Source organism: Antechinus flavipes, chromosome 2, assembly GCF_016432865.1.
Source record: "Antechinus flavipes isolate AdamAnt ecotype Samford, QLD, Australia chromosome 2, AdamAnt_v2, whole genome shotgun sequence".
Lineage (NCBI taxonomy): Eukaryota > Metazoa > Chordata > Mammalia > Dasyuromorphia > Dasyuridae > Antechinus > Antechinus flavipes.
The window spans coordinates 637,873,364-637,892,948 of record NC_067399.1 but is presented as its reverse complement, the minus strand read 5'-3'; the positions used below and the strand labels follow the sequence as shown (position 1 = coordinate 637,892,948).

General features: G+C 34.0%; 1 protein-coding gene across 3 annotated transcripts in view; it reads right to left on the bottom strand.

Moving 5' to 3' along the window:
• ASCC1 (activating signal cointegrator 1 complex subunit 1) overlaps positions 1 to 19,585 on the bottom strand; it is a 90,130-nt gene that overhangs the window by 47,464 nt on the left and 23,081 nt on the right. For all 3 annotated transcript variants that reach the window (XM_051982185.1, XM_051982182.1, XM_051982184.1), the window contains exon 5: positions 16,875 to 17,053. In XM_051982185.1, the coding sequence (XP_051838145.1) occupies positions 16,875 to 17,053 (179 nt within the window). The remainder of the gene's footprint in view (positions 1 to 16,874; positions 17,054 to 19,585) is intronic.

Below are 19,585 nucleotides of genomic sequence, written 5' to 3'. Positions count from 1 at the left end.
AACTTACTATGGGAATGGGGAAGACCTGGGTTCATCTTCAGAGGACAGTTAAATTTTTTTTAATATTTTATTTTATTTTATTTAATAATAACTTTATATTGACAGAATCCATGCCAGGGTAATTTTTTTACAACATTATCCCTTGTACTCGTTTCTGTTCCGATTTTTCCCCTCCCTCCTTCCACCCCCTCCCCTAGATGGCAAGCAGTCCTATATATGTTAGATATGTTGCAGTATATCCTAGATACAATATATGTTTGCAGAACTAAACAGTTCTCTTGTTGCACAGGGAGAATTGGATTCAGAAGGTAAAAATAACCCAGGAAGAAAAACAAAAATGCAGATAGTTCACATTCGTTTCCCAGTGTTCTTTCTTTGGATGTAGTTGCTTCAGGACAGTTAAATTTTAAAAGGCCTCTTCTACTCCAAAGAGTAATATTAAATAGCTCCTTGCCCAGAGAGAATTTATAGAAGAACTCAAAAAAGACTTTAAAAACCAATTAAGAGAAATTGAGGAAAAATTAAAATAATAAGAAGAACCATCCAAGAAAAACAAAATTATGGAAAGAAAAAGTCAACTAACTAGAAAAGGAGATACAGAGTATTAAAGAAGAAAATAATTCTTTGAAAATTAGAATTGGGCAAGGGGAAGCCAGTGAAGTTATAAAAGACCAAGAAATACCAAAATAAAATACAAAGGAAAAAAAATAGAACCGAATATGAAACATAAGAAAAACAACAGATCTGGAGAACAGATCAAGAAGAGAAAATATAAGAATTGGACTACCTAAAGGCCGTGACCCCGTGACCAAAAAAAGAAGCTTGCCACAATAATGCAAGAAGTAAAGAAAATTGTGATAGAATAAAAGGGAAAAGTAGATAGAAAAAAATCCACTAATCGCTATCTCATAGAGATACTGCACAGAAAACACAGAAGAATATTATTGCCAAATTTTGAAACTCTGGATCAAAGAGAAAATTCTCCAAGAAACAAACAAAAGAAAAATAAAATATACAATTAGATTTGTATAGAATTTATTAGTAACTGCAATAGAAGATCATAAATCTTAGGATAATATGTATAACTAGACCTACAGCCAAAAATTATATAACTATAATATTAAATGGGGGAAAAAATACAATTCAATGAATCTGCAGATTTTTAGGACTTTGTCTCAACCAAACTTGAAATTGACAGAAAATTTAACATATAAGAGACATCAAAGATTAATTTCAAGGGACCAAGGACAAATTGTTTATGTTTGTTACATGGAAATATATACCATATGTTTAAGACTGACATCAGAAATTAGATAGCTCAAAAGAAAAATTGGGACAGAGTTGAGTATGATGTGACTAAAAAGCACAACTATGTAGGAAAAGCTGAAAATAGTAATTCTGCTATACGAATGAGGTGCAGAGGAAGAATCAATACAGCAGTATTAGAGTGGAGAAGAGGGCTGGTAGTTCTGAAAACTTACATCAGGTATGGCTTAAATAGGAAATAACACACACACACACACACACACACACACACACACACACACACACACACACACACACCATCATGAAGGGTATAGCATCCTACAAAATCTACAAAGAAATAAGGAGGGAGGAAATAATAAGGTAGGGTAAAGAAAGGTATGTCGATTTATGATAGCGGAACAATGTGTCTAGATTAATAGGAAAGCGATAAAGAGGGAAGGAAAGAGTGATATAGGATAAGGTAAGCATAGAAAAGTTTAGATTAAGAGGAGTGAGGTAAGATAGTCTATAGACTAATGCAAATGGGATAAAGAGGGAGGGATTCTTGGAAGAGGGGAAGTTAAGTTTTAAGGCAAGTTAAGGAATAGAATTAAAGTAGAAGAGTTAAAAGATAGGAAATAAGAGATATATATACAAACACTATAACAAGGATCAGGAGTAGAATTCATTAGAAAAAAAAAGTAGGGCTAGTAATAATTGATTTCTGACAGTCAAACTTAAAAGACTCAATAAAGAGAGAAAACTACATGTCAACCATATTAATACTGTTTTAGATACATGTCTACATAAGTGTAAATACATTTGTAAATATATACATATGCATGCAGGTATATGTATTATAGATATATATGTGAAATGTATGGATATTTTATATGTGTGTGTATATGAATCTATCTGGATATGTTTGTATACATATGTATATATGTTTATGTACATATGTGTTTATAAATATGCCCATGCTCAACTGTAGTCTGCTTGGGGGTCATGAGGAAAGGGGTCATGAATATATAATCTTTATTATTATTGTATATACTTTCTTGAAATGGAAATTTATTGTTGCACATTTTAAATCCTCCCTAATGTTCTGCTGGGCACATGACCATGCTTTGTTTTGGGGGTGTTTTTATTTTCCATTTTTGTCTTACTTTTTCTATTTTTTTTCCTTATTCTATACTTACATTTTAAATTTTTAAAGAAAAAAAGCATGTCACATGGGATTAAAAAAAAAAAGAAATAAAAAAAAGAAAGTGAAGGACCTAAAAATATTTTTAGCTAGATTATTCACTGTACCTAAAAAAGAAAAGAATCATCTACAGTCATTGCTACCACTCTTGATACCTTAAGACATCTTGCCATGGAATGCCTTACTTATTCCTAAATCTGATTGTCTTTTTTTTCTTCATACTTCTTTATTTCTCTTCTAATTGTGTGAGACAGGTGCCAGATCCCCTTTTCCAAATTAATTAATCAGAGACATCTTCAAGTACAAAGAAAGCATTTATTTAGGCCCTGCAGGGAGAGGCCCAAGCACATCAGGAAGCCATCTCAGCTCCCACCATGTGCTCCTCAATCTGACAAGACAGAAGCTTGTCAGAGGTTAAATAGCAAAAGACACAAGCTTTTTCACTGGATAGATTAAAAGGAAGTAACCATCCTTGACCAATGGCCACCAATGTTGTCTGCTTCCTGTGGGTCATGTCATTTCCTATAGCTGACCTGGAGTCTTAACCTTTTAGAGACTTCTAGGCCCAGAGATCATGTGATTTCATGTAACCTGAGGTCCAAGGCCTGATCTTCCAGCTCTGGTAATAGGGATCACATGACTTAGGCCTAGACTCAGACTAGAGAAAACTTCATCCAGTCAGTCACATTCATAGTGAACAATCCCACTCTTCCTGGAACTCTCTAATCCTTTGGCATCTTTTATAAATTTTGAAAATAGCAGTAAAGGCAAGAAAAAGAAAGGAAGGGAATAACTACAATAAAGTAGAAAAAAAAATTATTACTTTTATTAGATAATATGATGGTATAGTTGGAGACTCCTAAAAAGTCAATTTTAAAAATTATTTGGAACAATTAATAAATTCATGTAACCTCCTATAATATAAAATAAATTCAAAGAAATTATCAGCACTCATATAATATCAATTAAGCCCAGCAGGAAGAAAGAAGGAAAAAAATTCCACTTAAAATTACTACAGAATGAATTTATGACCAAAGAAAAACTATAGAACATTATGAAATGCAAAATGGATAATTCTGATTACATCAAATTTAAAAGGTCTTGTACAAACAAAAGCAATAGCAGCCAATATTAGAAAGGAAGCAGAAAGCACAGAGCTTAGCAGGGGTTAATGGTGAGGACTGTTTTTGCATGTATTTAGAGAAATAAAATACTATTTAAAAAATTACTACAGACTGGCATAAAATATCTGGAAGGCTACTTTCTAAGATACCTTTAAGAACTATATAAGTACAAGTACAAACTGTTTACAGAAATTAAGACCAAACAAATCCCAAAAGTTTGCTAAGATTAAAAGAGAAAAAAAAATTGACTGGGGAAAAATTTTTGCAAGTTTTTCTAATAAAAGTCTCATTTCTAACTCATATAAGGAACTGATTCAAATTTATGAGAAAAAGAACCATAATTGACAAATGGTCTAAAGCAATTATCCTTTTTGTTTTGTTTTTTCATATTTTATTTTTTCCAATTACATGTAAAAACAATGTTTAACATTCATTTTTTCAAATTTTGAGTCCTAAATTCTCTCCCTCTCTCCCTGAGACAATTTGATATAGATTTTATATATATATATGCAATCATGCAAAATATATTTCTATGTAAGTCATGTGTAAGAAAACACTGTAAAAAATAATGTTTTGCTCTTCATTCAGACTTCAAATCAGTTCTTTCTCTGGAGACAGAAAGCATTATTCATCATGAGTCCTTTGTATTTGTCTTAGATTATTATATTGCTGAAAAAGCCAAGTCATTCACAGTTGATTATCATTACAATATTACTGTTATTAAATATAATGTCCTCCAGATTCTGCTTACTTCACTTTGCATCAGTTAAAGTAAATCTTTCCAGGTTTTTCTGAAATTATCCTGTTCATCATTTCTTATAGCACAACAATATTCCATCACAATCACATACCACAACTTGTTCAGGCATTCCCCAAATCATGGGTATCCCCTCAATTTCCGATTCTTTGTAACCATAAAAAGAGCTGCTATTAATGTTTTTGTGCAAATGGTTCTTTTTTTTCCTTTTTTTAAAAAAATCTTTTTGGGATACAGACCTAACAGTGGTACCGCTTGGATCAAAGGGCACATAGTTTTATAGTCCTTTGGACATAGCTTCACAATCCTTTCTAGAATGGTTGTATCCATTCTCAACTCCACCTACAGTGTATTAATATCTCAATTTTCCCAAATCCCCTCCAACTTTTATCAATTTCCTTTTCTATCATAGTAAACTCATATAAACTCATATCATAGTAACTCTGAGTTGTTTTATTTGTTTTTTTTCTAAATGATTCAGAGCATTTTTTCAAAAACTGACTACAGAAAGGCAATTCTCAAGGGAAGAAATTCAAACTATCTAAAACTATATGAAAAAATACTCCAAAATACTAATAATTTGATAAATGCAAACTAAAGCAATTATGATATTCCACTATAATTCCACATCAATGAAAAAATGATAAAAAAGGAAAATGATGAATACTGTAGGATCTGTGGGAAATTAGACTGGTGGATCTGTAAATAGATACAACTATTCTGGAAATCAATTTGGAATAATATACAATAAGTTACCAAACAGTGCATACTCTTAGATCTATTTAAACCACTGTTAGGCCTATAATCCAAAAAGGAAAAAAAAAAACCTCATTTAGACAAAAACATTTATAGCTATGGCAGGAAAAAAAAAAACCCAACAACTGAATATTCATTATTTATATAATAGGTGAACTATAAGACATGAATATGATGAAATCCTATTGTACTCTTATAAGAAATAAAGAAAAAGTGATTTTTAAAAATACAGGCAAATCACATATGAACTGTTGCAAATTGAAGCAAACAGAATCAGAAGAACAATTAATAAAACAATAAAATTATAACATTGCCAAAAGCAATTAAACTATAACTGGAAAATATTTAACAAAATAAATAAAAATATAATAAAACCTAGATATTAATATGACATTTTCTAAGTCAATATGTACCTCTCAATTGTCCTTATGTACAGGCCTTTATTTCTATATGAGTTTGACACCATTATTTTATACTATAACATCAGTATTATAAAAATAAATATATAGGAAGACTTTTATAAACTGATAAAAAATGAAATAAGCACAACTAGGAAAACAATGTATAATAATAGGAAAAGCAAACAATCTTGAAAGCTATATCCACACAGTAACTATACATAATTTTAGGAGCAATAATAAATCATGCTACCTATGGCAGAGAGTGATGTTTGAGATGCGAGGTGCAGAATAATATGTGTATGTGTGTGTGTTTACACACACACACACACACACACACACACACACACACACATATATGGAATTTGTCTTGCTTGACTATACATATTTGTTAAGAGAACCTGTCTTTCTTTTCTTTTTCCCAGTGGGTTAAAGGATAAGAGAGGAAAACAGATTTGTTAATTTTTTTTTTTTTTAATAGAAACAGGAATGCCACAGATGTGTAATGTTCTATTCACTTTCAGGTGAGGTCTTTATTTATTAATTTTATTCATTGCTTTACTTCATTAGAAGAGAACTCTCAGTGAAGGAAGGTGATTTGTAAATGTAAATATAAAAACAAAGCATATAAAGAAAACAACAAAAAATAGATCTGAGAATCTTTGGCATAGAGATAATAGAATTCTTGGGAGCTGATACGGTCACCCAGTGAAATAGTATAAAAAAGAGAGCCCAGGACAAGGTACAGAGGCAAAGCAGATAATAATAGATTTTTTAAAATGTCTTTTCAATTGATAAAAACCAAATCAGTTTCTTGTGTTGAACTATTTCATGGTTGCAAAGACTTTTAATTGTGACTACTGAGGGACTGACATTGGCAGCCACTTGGGGATACTGTCTACCAACTTTAAACCTGAAGATCTTACCTGAAGATTCCATCAGATAAGTGGTGAGATAATGTAAGGCTACCTAAATGAACCACCAAGAAAGTTTTGCCTAAGGAAGGAATGAGCAACCTCTTAGGATTTCAGTCTTCAGATTTTCAATCTGTTATTTGAGACCTCTATCAGCTAAAAAAAAGTAAATGCTGATTATAGACTTCTAAAAGACAAAAGGCTTTCTTTGACAATATAAAACACAACTATAAGGGAATGGTCATTTCCTAATTTTAAAGATCTCAGTCTAGTGCAACACCATTGCTTCAAACTTCTTGCTGAAATCCTCTGTTCTGTGATTTACCATTAGCAATTCCCATGTTATCACCGATGCTTGATTGATTTCTTTTTTAAATCCAGTACTCTGGACTCCACTGGGGGAGAACTGCTGGCATTGCTATCAGCATGAACAATCAACAAAAAACTAAAGCTCAGCAGAAATTGAAAATGTCAAACTTTTGTGGATTGTGAAAGGCATAATAGATCCCTCCCACTCTACATTTCAATCACAGCTATTATAAAACTCAAGTTGGAAATCAGCTGACTGTTGACCATAGACAAGCAACCCAGATGATTAGCCAATGCAAACACCTAGAAAAAGAAATATCTAATGCTACTTTCCAATCCAGACGGCTAGCAATATCACAAAAGCTGGGAAAATAAACAATTTCTAAAATATAGCTTACAACCTTATGTTTCAGCATGATAACAAAGGACTCTTCTGATTAATGTGAAGCACCATCTACTAGCCAGCTGTTACCAATGAACAAGAAAGCCTAATCACTCTGGGAAGAGTTCTCCCCTCCCTCCCACCTATTCTGCTTCCAACATGGAAGCCATCATGCAAGGGAAAAAAGCTTTATGAAAACAATCTGGCAACTGTCCTTTCAGTTACTACACACACCAATCCCTTTGGAGCCACAACAACCAAAGACCTGGAAAAGAAAGTTCTCACCAACCAAAGTTCTTGGAACCATAAAATGGTTAAACACAAGAAACAGATTTGGTTTTATCAACTGAAAAGATATTTTACTATACGCCACTGCATCCTACAGACCTACAGAACATGGGATTTTTTTTTTTAACTTTTTATTTCTATTTCAAGTGCTTAGTACAATTAGCCAATCAATAAGGGGTAGCTAGGTGGTGCAGTGGATAGAGCACCAGCCTTGAAGTCAGGAGGACCTGAGTTCAAATCTACCCTCAGACACTTAACACTTCCTAGCTGTGTGACCCTAGGCAAGACACTTAACCCCAATTGCCTCAGCCAAAAAAAAAAAAAACAATAAACATTTATTTAGCAACTATGTGCCAGGCACTGTTCCAGCTACCAGGGATACAAATACAAGGAATAAAACAATCCTTATACAGAATTAATTAACATTCTAATGGAGGAGAAAGTTATGAAAAATAAATATATATTAAGTAGTTAAATCTAAGATAATTTGGGAGAAAGGACATTAAAAGTTGAAAGATCAGGAAAAACACACTGCTTTGCCCATAGTAAGCACTTAATAAATGCTTGAGAATGCTTAATAAATAAAGGCTAAATTCAATTATTTAATTTTCCAAGGCCTGGTATTACATTACCCAAAAATAGGATTACAAAGGGTATAGATCACAATTTGCAATGTTTAAAGAGTCAACAATTCAGAAGACTAGGAGATGGGGATATATCCTAGAGTCAGAGACAAAAAAATAAACTCACAAAACCATGTTTTTCACCTCTCAGGAATTTCAGGCGTACCTAAGACTTTGAGAATATTAATCAATGTAATATAATAGGATATCTTACTAGAAGGAAAGCAAAGCTATATGATGAACTGCAACTGAACCTGAGTAAAATAAGAGCTGGTTAATTTCTTGTCCCTTTTTGCTCTAAAAATGTTGTGGTAATAGTTAAATACTATGATTTTCCCTCCACTTTAAATATTCTGGGGAAATCAATAAGTTTTAATCATTCCTACCTGTAGAGAAACTTGCCCTCCCTATTTTTTAAAGAGAACTGTATAAGAAGAGAAAAAGGTAGCATGCTTTCTTTTCATCCAAACAGACTGAACTTCCTTTTTCACTTCCAAGGCCTCATATGGCCACTTCTAGGTACATGACCTAGTCCTCATTCCCATGAGACGGTCCTCCTTTCTTGCTGCTGACAAAGGTATCGAAACTACTAAATGAGCCACCTGGTTTTCTATAGCATACTACAAAGTTCTGAAGGAGGAACTGCTACATACCTTCCCATTACTTTCCAAAGAGTAGAAATACGCATAGATAAAACCTCCTGGAGATAGTTGCCTAGACTTTACCAATAAAGCCAAGCCTGCGGACCGAGAAGCAAAGACCAGAGCTTCCTTACACACCTGGTTGGCTTCCCCATTGATAAACAAGTCCTCCTAAGTCCCTTCTTCCCACTCTAACAAAGCTCTCTAGAGCTGGAGGGCAAATTCCTCAAATGTAACTTGAAGCCTCTGCCCAAGTCCAGCCTGTGGCCAGAAATCTAAGGGCTTCAATACTCTGTCTGGCATTCTTCCTTCTGATACCATATCACCCTTTCAGCCTTTGTTCTAATTCAAGTCTCTCTTCTAACTTCCAGCATACATTGTGGTGGTAGTTCAGTCATTTCAACTGTGTCCGACACTTCTTGGTCAAATTTGGGGTTTCCATGGCAAAGGTGGTTTGACATTTCCTCCTCCAGCTCATTTTACAGATGAGGAAACTGAGGCAAATAGGGTGAAATGACTTGCCCAGAGTCACATTGCTAGTGAGTATCTAAGGCCAGATTTGAACTCGGGAAGATAAGTCTTCCTGACTTAAGGCCCAGTGCTCTACCCACTGCATTACCTAGCTGCCCTACATTACCAAATGTCTACTGGACATTTAAAACTGAACATATCTAAAGGCATCCTAAACTCATCATGTACAAAATAAATTAATTTCCCCCAATAAACCTACCTCTTCAAAATTTCATTATTTCTACTAAAGACATTGCTATCCTTCAGTCTTCAAGGTTCAAAAATTCAGTATGCTATTCAGTTCTCTCATCTATTCCACAGATATCGCATCAATTAATTGTCAAAGATTGTAGGCTGTATCTCTACCACATCACTTGCGTCTGTCTCCTCTCCACGATGTTAGTTCAGATGTTCTTCATCTTCATCCTGATTAGTACAACAGTCTACTAATGAGGCTTCATCCTCTATACAATTGGCAAAGTGAAATTCCAAAGCACAATATCACTACTATGTCATTCTCCTGTTCAATAAACTCCAAAATGACTCCAGGATCAATTACAAATTCCTGTTTGCCATTGAAAGTACTTTAAAACAGCTCAAAATTTGGAACTATTCCCCAAAATTATAAAATTTCCTACAGAAAATGATGAGCAGGCTAACTTCAGAAAAGCCTGGAAAAATGTATATGAACTGATGCTGAGTCAAGTGAACAGAACCAAGACAACATTATACACAGTAACAGCAAGACTATGTGATGATCAACTATGATGGATATAGCTCTTTTCAGAATACAGTGATGCAAGACAATTCCCAACAGTCTTGGGGTGGAAAATGTTACCCACTTCCAGAGAGAACTACAGAGAATGAAAGCAGATTGAAACATACTTTTTACCTATTTTTTTTTTTTTTTGCTTTTTTTTTCTTGTGGCTCTTTTGTTCTGATTTTTCTTTCACAACATAACTAATATGAAAATATGTTTAAAATGATTGTACATATATAACCTATATCATATTGCTTGCTGTCTTGAGAAGGAGGAAGGTAAAGAAGGGAGAAAAATTTGGAATTCAAAATCTTACAAAAATGAATTTTGAAAACTATCTTTTCATGTAATTGGAAAAATAAAATACTATTGAAATTTTAAAAACATAGCTCAAATCTACTTTTCCAGATTTATTATATATTACTCACCCTCATACATTCAATGATTCAATCAAAAGAACCTTGGTGTTCTTTACACAAAAAAATCCATCTCTTATTTGCATACCCTTGTATAGTACATCCCCAAATCTGAAATTTACTCCCCACAATTAGAGAATTTACAAGTTGGAAGGAAACCCAGTGGCCATCCAGTCTAAGAAATACATAAAAGTAATTTTCATTATAACTTAACTGATGAATGATTATACAGGCTCTGATTGAAAACCTTCAAGGAGAGAAATAATTACCACTGCTCTAAAGATGAGATGATTTTTCCTGACATCCTCAATTTGCAACTTCTAAGTATTACTACTTAGTCTAGCCCTCAGAGCCAAAAAAAGCAAGTCTATATAACTTTTCAAATACTTGACCCATCTGCCAAATGGACAGAGGAACTATTTTGTTTTTCTTTCCCTCACCTCCATAGCCTCAAAACTCAATTCAAGTTTCACCTTCTGAATCAACTAGTTAACAAGCACGTCTATGCATCAAAAGAAATTCTAAAAAAGGAAGAAAATAAGGACCTAAGTAGATGTATGGAAGGAATGTAAAGAAAATAAAAATAAATAACAAAGTAATTAACAAGTTGTTGAGAAAGGGAGCACTGTAAATTGCATTACAAAAGACTTCATGTAAAAGATATGCAAGCTATGTCTTGAAGAAAGGATTCTATAATTGATAAATGGTCAAAGGATATGAACAGACAATTTTCAGATAAAGAAATTAAAAGTATTTCTAATCATATGAGAAGGTGCTCTAAATCACTATTGATCAGAGAAATGCAAATTAAGAAAACTCTGGGATACCACAACACACCTCTCAGTTTGGCTAAGATGACAGGAAAGGATAATGATGAATGTTGCAGGGGATGTAGGAAAACTGATATATTGTTGGTGGAATTGTGAAGGGATCTGGAGAGCAATTTGGAACTATGCTCAAAAAGTTATCAAATTGTGCATACTCTTTGATCCAGCAGTGTTTCTACAGGGCTTATATCCCAAAGATCTTAAAGGAGAGAATGAAACCCACAGGTGCAAAAATGTTTGTGGCAGCCCTTTTTATAGTGGCAAGAAACTGGAAAATGAGTGGATGCCCATCACTTGGAGAATAGCTGAATAAATTGTGGTATATGAATGCTATAGAATGTTATTGTTCTGTAAGAAACTAGCAGGATGATTTCAGAAAGGCCTGGAGAGACATGACTTGATGCTGAGTGAAATGAGCAGAACCAGGAGATCACTGCATACAGCAACAGCAATATTAAACAATGATCAATTCTGATGAATGTGACTTTTTCCAACTATGAGATGATTGAGACCAGTTCCAAGGATCTTGTGATGAAGAGAGCCATCTACACCCAGAGAGAGGATGTGGAAAATGATTGTGGTTCTCAATATAACATTCTCACTCTTTTTGTTGTTCACTTGCATTTTTTTTCCTACTTATTTAATTACTTTTTTTGATCTGATTTCTTTTGTGCAGCAAGAAAATTGTATAAATATGTTTATACATATTGGATTTAACATATATCTTAACATGTTTAACATATATTGAATTGTTTGCCACTAGGAGAGGGGTGGAGGGAAGAAGGGGAAAATTTGAAATTATCTGTGCATATGTTTTGAAAATAAAAAGTTAAAAAAACAAAAATAAATAAACTTACTACAAAAGATCAATTTTAAAAAAGGGGATTCTAATGAGGCAGACAAAAGGAGGGAGCTCATTTTAGACTTGAGGTACAGCCTGTGCAAAGGCACAAAGACTGGAGACAGCAATCATGAAGGAAGAACAGAGAGAAGGCCTATTTGGATCACAGAGTGCCGAATGGGGAGTAATGCAACAATGAAGCTGGAGAGATTGGTTGGAGCACTGTTGTGAAGACCTTTAAAAATCAAACAGAGCTGTTTATATTTGATCCTAGATACAGCAGAAAACCTATAGAGTCACAAAGAAAAGGAGTAGCTTGCTCAGATCTGTGCTTCAGGAAAAACATTTCAGCAGCAATGTGTGAGATGGACTGGAGTAGGGAGATACCTGAAATTTTCATGTTTTTCTAGACCTTCCTTCTCACCATTTCTTATGATGCAATGATATTACGGTAATTCTTATGCCTTAATTTGTTCAGCCATTTCCCAAGTGATGAGCATCCCCTCAGTTTATAGAACTGCTATGTGTTTTTTGCTCATATATGAATTCCTTTTCTCTTTTCTTGATCTTTTTGGGATATAATCCTATTTGTGGTATCATGGGTTCAAAGAATATGTGTAGTTTAATGACTTTTTGGACAAAGTTCTAAATTGCTTTCCAGAATTATTAGTTCAATTCATAATTCTACTATCAGTGAATTAGTATGCCTTTTTTCTTGAAGCACTCCCTCTGCCAGTTGTAATTTTCCATTTTTTGTTGAGTCATTCTAAGGGTGAATAGGAAATTACCAGGAGATTTGAAGAGAAGCTAAAAACAGTGTCATAGAGGATATTGTGAGCAAGGATGTAGAGGCAGGAAAAAACTGGTTGTGGATAGGGAGAAGGACGATTAGTCTAATCTGTTTGGAGTATAGGGTTTGTATAGAAGGGTAATAATTTGAGAATTAATCAAAGGACAGGTATTCACTGAATGTTTACTAAGTGTCTGGCATTGTCCTAAGTGCTAGTATACATAGGCAAAGTCTAACAGCTTCTACTGTCAAAGAGCTTATATTTTCCTTGGGGGTACAGCATAATCACGTATAAATAGAGACAAAATAAATATAAGATCATTTTAAGGAGAGGCGCTGTCAGCTTCTGAGATCAGGTACTATCATTTTTTCAGGTTGGTAATCTTGTCCTTCTTCTGATTTCTTTCTTTCCTACCTCAGACCATTTCTATCCATATAGATCTGGCTGAACAAATTAAAGTATATGAATGACTGTAATCCTATTGCACTGTAAGAAGTGGTGAAAAGGAAGGTCTAAAGAAACATGAGAATTCTTGCATGAACTGATGCTGAGTGCAGTGAGCAGAAACAAGAGAACAATTTATACAACAAAGGACAAATAACTTGAGGGGATTTCTTTTTTCTTTTTCTTTTTTTCTCAAAAGAAGATTTACCTTCTCTCCCTCTCAAGTTACCCCACCACCACCACTGAGAAAACAAGAAAAACAAACTCCTGTTAAAAACACAAATAATCAGGCAAAACAAAATCCCAACTCGATCACATTGAAAAAAATAAGACAGTTTTTAAAGACTAAAGAATTATGATCAATGAAATGGCCAAGCATGATTCCAGAGGACTAATAATGAAGCATGATACTCACTTCCTGCAAAGAGATAATGAATTAAAATAAAAAATGAGACATACTTTTTCTAACACAGACAGCATTTGTTTTACCTAATTGTGCCCATTTGCTACAAAGGCTTTGTTTTTCTTTTCTCTCAGTGAAGGCAAGAAAGTAGGAAGAGAGGAGATAAGAACAGGCTTCCCAAACAGAAAAAAGTCATTGAAACACATTTTTGAAATGCACATACAAGAACAGAAGGAAGGATACATGAAATCCTTCTGGGATATATCCAATTTGCCCTGTGTTTATTGTGTGGATACAGTTGTGTGAATAGCATCTTCTCCCATCAGCATGTGCACACCTTGAGACCAAGGACTGTTTTGGCTTTCTTTTTCTTCCAAATATTTAGTTTTCTGCCTGGCATTTGGTGAACACTTAATAAATGCTTATTAACTTGACAAACCAAACAAATTTAAAAGCAATATGGCGAATTTATTATTTAAAAGAAAAGAAAGTTGTACATAAAAGAGACAAATAAAAGAGGTTCAAATTCTCTTCCTAATAATAATAAAATAAAAATGTTAACTCATTCAACCTCCCTCACGAGATATTCTTTGATTCCTGCAGACCAATACTGTCCTTTCCCAAGGTAAAAAAGCTAACTGCAGAAAATAATTCAGAGATTATAAATAAATTGGAAGAGCATAGGATAGTTTACCTCTTCAGACCTGTGGAAGAGGGAGGAATTTATGACCAAAGAAGAACTAGAGATCACTATTGACCACAAAATAGAAAATTTTGATTACATGAAATTGAAAAGTTTTTGTACAAACAAAACAAATGCAGACAAGATTAGAAGGGAAACAAACTGGAAAAACATTTTTACAAAGGTTCTGATAAAGGCCTCATTTCCAAAATATATAGAGAATTGACTCTAATTTATAAGAAATCAAGCCATTCTCCAATTGATAAATGGTCAAAGGATATGAACAGACAATTCTCAGATGAAGAAATTGAAACTATTTATAGACGTATGAAAACATGCTCCAAATCATTATTAATCAGAGAAATGCAAATTAAGACAATTCTAAGATACCACGACACACCTGTCAGATTGGCTAGAGTGACAGGGAAAGATAATGCAGAATGTTGGAGGGGATATGGGAAAACAGGGACACTGATACATTGTTGGTGGAATTGTGAACACATCCAGCCATTCTGGAAAGCAATTTGGAACTATGCTCAAAAAGTTATCAAACTGTGCATACCCTTTGATCCAGCAGTGTTTCTACTGGGCTTATACCCCAAAGAGATACTAAAGAAAGGAAAGGGACCTGTATGTGCCAAAATATTTGTGGCAGCCCTATTTGTAGTGGCTAGAAGCTGGAAAATGAATGGATGCCCATCAATTGGAGATTCCCTTGAGATTCTTAATCTTTTGTTCTTACGGGTGAATTTTGGCACTTTGTTTAGTTTTATAAGTTCTAACTCTTTAAGTGTCTATTAAGTGCCAGGCACTATTCAGAATATAAAGGAAGACAACAAACAGTACTTGCTCTCTAGGCATCCATAGTTTAATGAGGCAGACAGTATACTATGTAAACAAAACAAGGCAGACATGGGAGAAACTGATGGGACTATGAGAGGAAAGGCACTAAAATAAAGGAAGACTAGGAAAGACTTCATGCAGAAGGCTGAAGATATAAGGGAAGCCAGAAGTCCTGAGAAGCAGAAATGAGGAATGAGAGTGGCCAACCAGAGACTGCAGTTGCTAAGTAAAAAATGGCATTTAATCTGCAATTTATTTTAGTACCATCATTATAATGGCAAAATCAAAAAATACTATTGGCAAATTCTCACTTTTTATATTTCTGTAAAGAGTGTTGTAGTTATGTTCACATGAGTCTTAGATAGACTGAGTTCCAGACAATTGTGTATACTATATTTAATTTTGGACGGAATTATTTTTGTCTCCTCTCCCTGGCTTTTGTGAGCATTATACAGAAAGGCTGATGTTTGTGTGTTAACTTTATACCATGCTACTTTTCTGAAGTTACTTATTGTTTTGATTATTTTTTCCACTAAATTATTGGAATTATTTAAGTAAACAATCATACTGTTTGCCTTTGTCTTACTCTCTGCCTATGCATATTACCTCAATTTTTTTCTGCTTATTTTCTGTAACCAACCTGTCTAAAGCTACATCAAATAATAATTGTGATGGTAAAAATCCTTGTTTTGTCCTGATCTTATTGGAAAGCCATATATTAACTCTTGGTTTTAGATAGACATAATATTTAAGAGTATCTTTTTATTTATATGATTTTTGAATTTTTAACAGAAGCATTACATATATTTTTAAAAGGAAATTTCCATACAGTAGAACATTAAAAGAAAAAGTGTGTATATGATACTGAGTCCCATTTCAACTACTAGCTTTAAAAAAAAAAAAAAGCACTTAAATTCAGTTGCTTTCAAATCTGTCTGTTTGCCTGTGCTTCTTTTTCTGAACTTACTTCTTTTCTGTGCATTTAAAAAGTTTTAATGATTGTGTTAACTTTCCTTCTTTATCAAAGCCTGCTCTCCTCTGAAAACATAATGAAAAAGAAAAAGAAAAAGAAAAAAACTTGTAAAAAAATAATAAGCATAGTTAGGCAAAACAAATGCACAGAGAGGCTCTGTCTACTTTGAATATCACATCTCTGTCAGAAAATGAGTAACATACTTCATTCTAAGTCCTCTGGAAACATGATTAGTCATTGCATTTATGAAAGATCTTGAGAGTTTCAAAATTGTTTTTCTTTACAACGTTGTTGTCCTTGTACAAATTGTTCTCTGGTTCTCTATTACTTATCCTCAATTTTCATGCTACCTATGATTCTCTGGTCATCTCTTTTGAAATTTCTTATGACACAATAGTATACTGTAATACATTCATATATCAATGAGTCAACACATATTTAGTAAGTATCTATTATGTGCCAGGTACTATGCTAAGTGCTAGGGATACAAAGAAAGGTAAAAGACTGTCCCTCCTCTTAAGGAACTCATCACCCAATGAAAGAGACAACACAACATGACAAGAGCTTTGTACAAACTATTATCAGCAAGAGAAGATACTAGAATTAAGAAGGATTGGGAAAGGCTTCCTGTTGAAGGCGGGATTTTAGAAGAGAGTTGGAGGAATCCAGGAGGTGGAAAAGAGGCTAGAGAGAGAAAATCTATAATGAACAGTGTGATGCTAACATCTCAGCTGCTACTTACCATTGAACACTTCTCTAAGACTTTCTCCTGGAACTTCAAGAACCCTTCCTGAACTTCAGGTTGGTTGAGGGAGAAAGAAATGAAGTGAGTAAAAGGCTGTTTTCTTCGGAAACTCTCCACGAGAACATCAATTCGCGTTTTCGCTGAGATGACACCACCTCGTTGCTGGCCTGTGATTACTATGAGCAAACAGAAAAACAAAAAAAAATTTGATGATGATGATGATTATCTTTTACATAGCCCTTTACATATGTTATCTCATTTGATCCTCAACAACAACCCAGGGAGGCAGGTGCTGTTATCCCCACTTTACAGGTGAGGAACCAGAAACTTAAAAGAGTAAGTGAATCAAACTTAAAAGAGTAAGTGACTTGTCCAAGTTACATTAGTAAGATTACAAGGCAGAATCTGAATTCAGGTCTTCTGACTAGGTCACAATGTTTACAATTGGATGCATTTTTAAATGGACCACTCTAGAACGTGTAAAATACCCAATATCTGATTGTGGTGATACAGAACTAAAATTAATTAACAGGCCATCCTCTTTTTTTTTTTTTTAATAATTTTTTATTGATAGAATGCATGCCAGGGTAATTTTTTACAGCATTATCCCTTGCATTCATTTCTGTTCCGATTTTTCCCCTCCCTCCCTCCACCCCTTCCCCCAGATGGCAAGAGTCCTTTACATGTTGAATGGGTTGCAGTATATCCTAGATACAATATATGTGTGCAGAACCAAACAGTTTTCTTGTTGCACAGGGAGAATTGAATTCAGAAGGTATGAATAACCCGGGAGGAAAAACATAAATGCAAGCAGTTTATATTCATTTTCCAGTGTTCTTTCTCTGGGTGTAGCTGCTTCTGTCCATCTTTGATCAATTAAGGCTCTCTTTATCGAAGAGATCCACTTCCATCAGAATATATCCTCAAACAGTATCGTTGTTGAGGTATATAATGATCTCCTGGTTCTGCTCATTTCACTCAGCATCAGTTCATGTAAGTCTCGCCAGTCCTCTCTGTATTCATCTTGCTGGTCGTTCCTTACAGAACAATAATATTCCATAACGTTCATATACCACAATTTACTCAACCATTCTCCAATTGATGGGCATCCATTCATTTTCCAGCTTCTAGCCACTACAAACAGGGCTGCCACAAACATTTTGGCACATACAGGTCCCTTTCCCTTCTTTGATCTCCGGGATATAAGCCCAGTAGAAACACTGCTGGATCAAAGGGTATGCACAGCTTGATAACTTTTTGAGCATAGTTCCAAATTGCTCTCCAGAATGGCTAGATGTGTTCACAATTCCACCAACAATGTATCAGTGTCCCTGTTTTCCCACATCCCCTCCAACATTCCCCATTATCTTTCCCTGTCATTCTAGCCAATCTGACAGGTGTGTAGTGGTATCTCAGAGTTGTCTTAATTTGCATTTCTCTGATCAATAATGATTTGGAGCATATTTTCATATGTCTATAAATAGTTTCAATTTCTTCGTCTGAGAATTGTCTGTTCATATCCTTTGACCATTTATCAATTGGAGAATGGTTTGATTTCTTATAGATTAGGGTCAGTTCTCTATATATTTTGGAAATGAAGGCCATCCTCTTTTTAATATTATTCACCTGTTAAAAGAATTAGAATAGCAACAATGTCATGTATTAGAAGACTTACCAAAATCAATCTAAGCAAAGTAAAACAAAGAAAATATCATTGAGACAAGATGGTTAGGTAGAAAAGTGTCAGAAGTCACAAAACAAGCTTTTTTTTTTTTTTTTTTTGGATGAAGCAAGATAAATAGGATATAGATACTGTTTAAACACATGGTACATGGAACCAAGATCCACAACTTGCATAGACTTATGTGGAAGAAAATCTAAAAGAAAAAAGATGATTGAGAACACTTAAGCAGACAGATCCCAGAGACCATTTTTAAAGATCTCATGATAGTGTCCTGAATAAAGTGTCTGAATACAGAGATCAGGAGTGGGACTGGAGCAGGGATTTCACTGGTGGCACGTACTGTAAAAATTGATGAAAGGGACAATTTCAGAGAAGCCCAGAAAGCTTATATGAACTGAAAAAGTGAAATAAGCACAATCAGAAGAACAATTTTATTTACAAATAACAACCACATTGAAAAGACAAAAACAACTATGAAAGCCTTAAGTACTCTAATCAACAAAATGACCAGCCAAGGAATCCAGATGATTCATGATGAAGCATGCTACTCACCTTTTGAAAGAGAAATAATAAACTAAGGATAAAGATTGAAACATACGTTTTCTGAACATGTCCATTACAAATTTCAATAATCTTGTGTTGGAAAATGCCATTCAAATACAGAAAGAGAACTATGGAGACTGAATGTGGATCAAAGCATAGTATTTATACTTTTGTTGTTGTTTGCTTGGTCTTTTTTTCTTTCACCTTTTGATATCAGTTTTCTTGTGCAGCATGACAAATAAGGAAATATGCTTAGAAGAACTGCACATATTTAAAATATACTGGATCTCTTGATAACTATGTAGGTGGGGGGAAGTAGGGGAAAAAATTTGGACCACAAGGTTTTGCAAAGATGAATGTTAAAAACTATTTTTGCATATATTTGAAAAATAAAAAGGTATTTTAAAAAATATCCAATGAAAGAATTATTTTTGGTTCAACTATATTTGTTACATATTTACTAATAATTCATAAGAGGTTT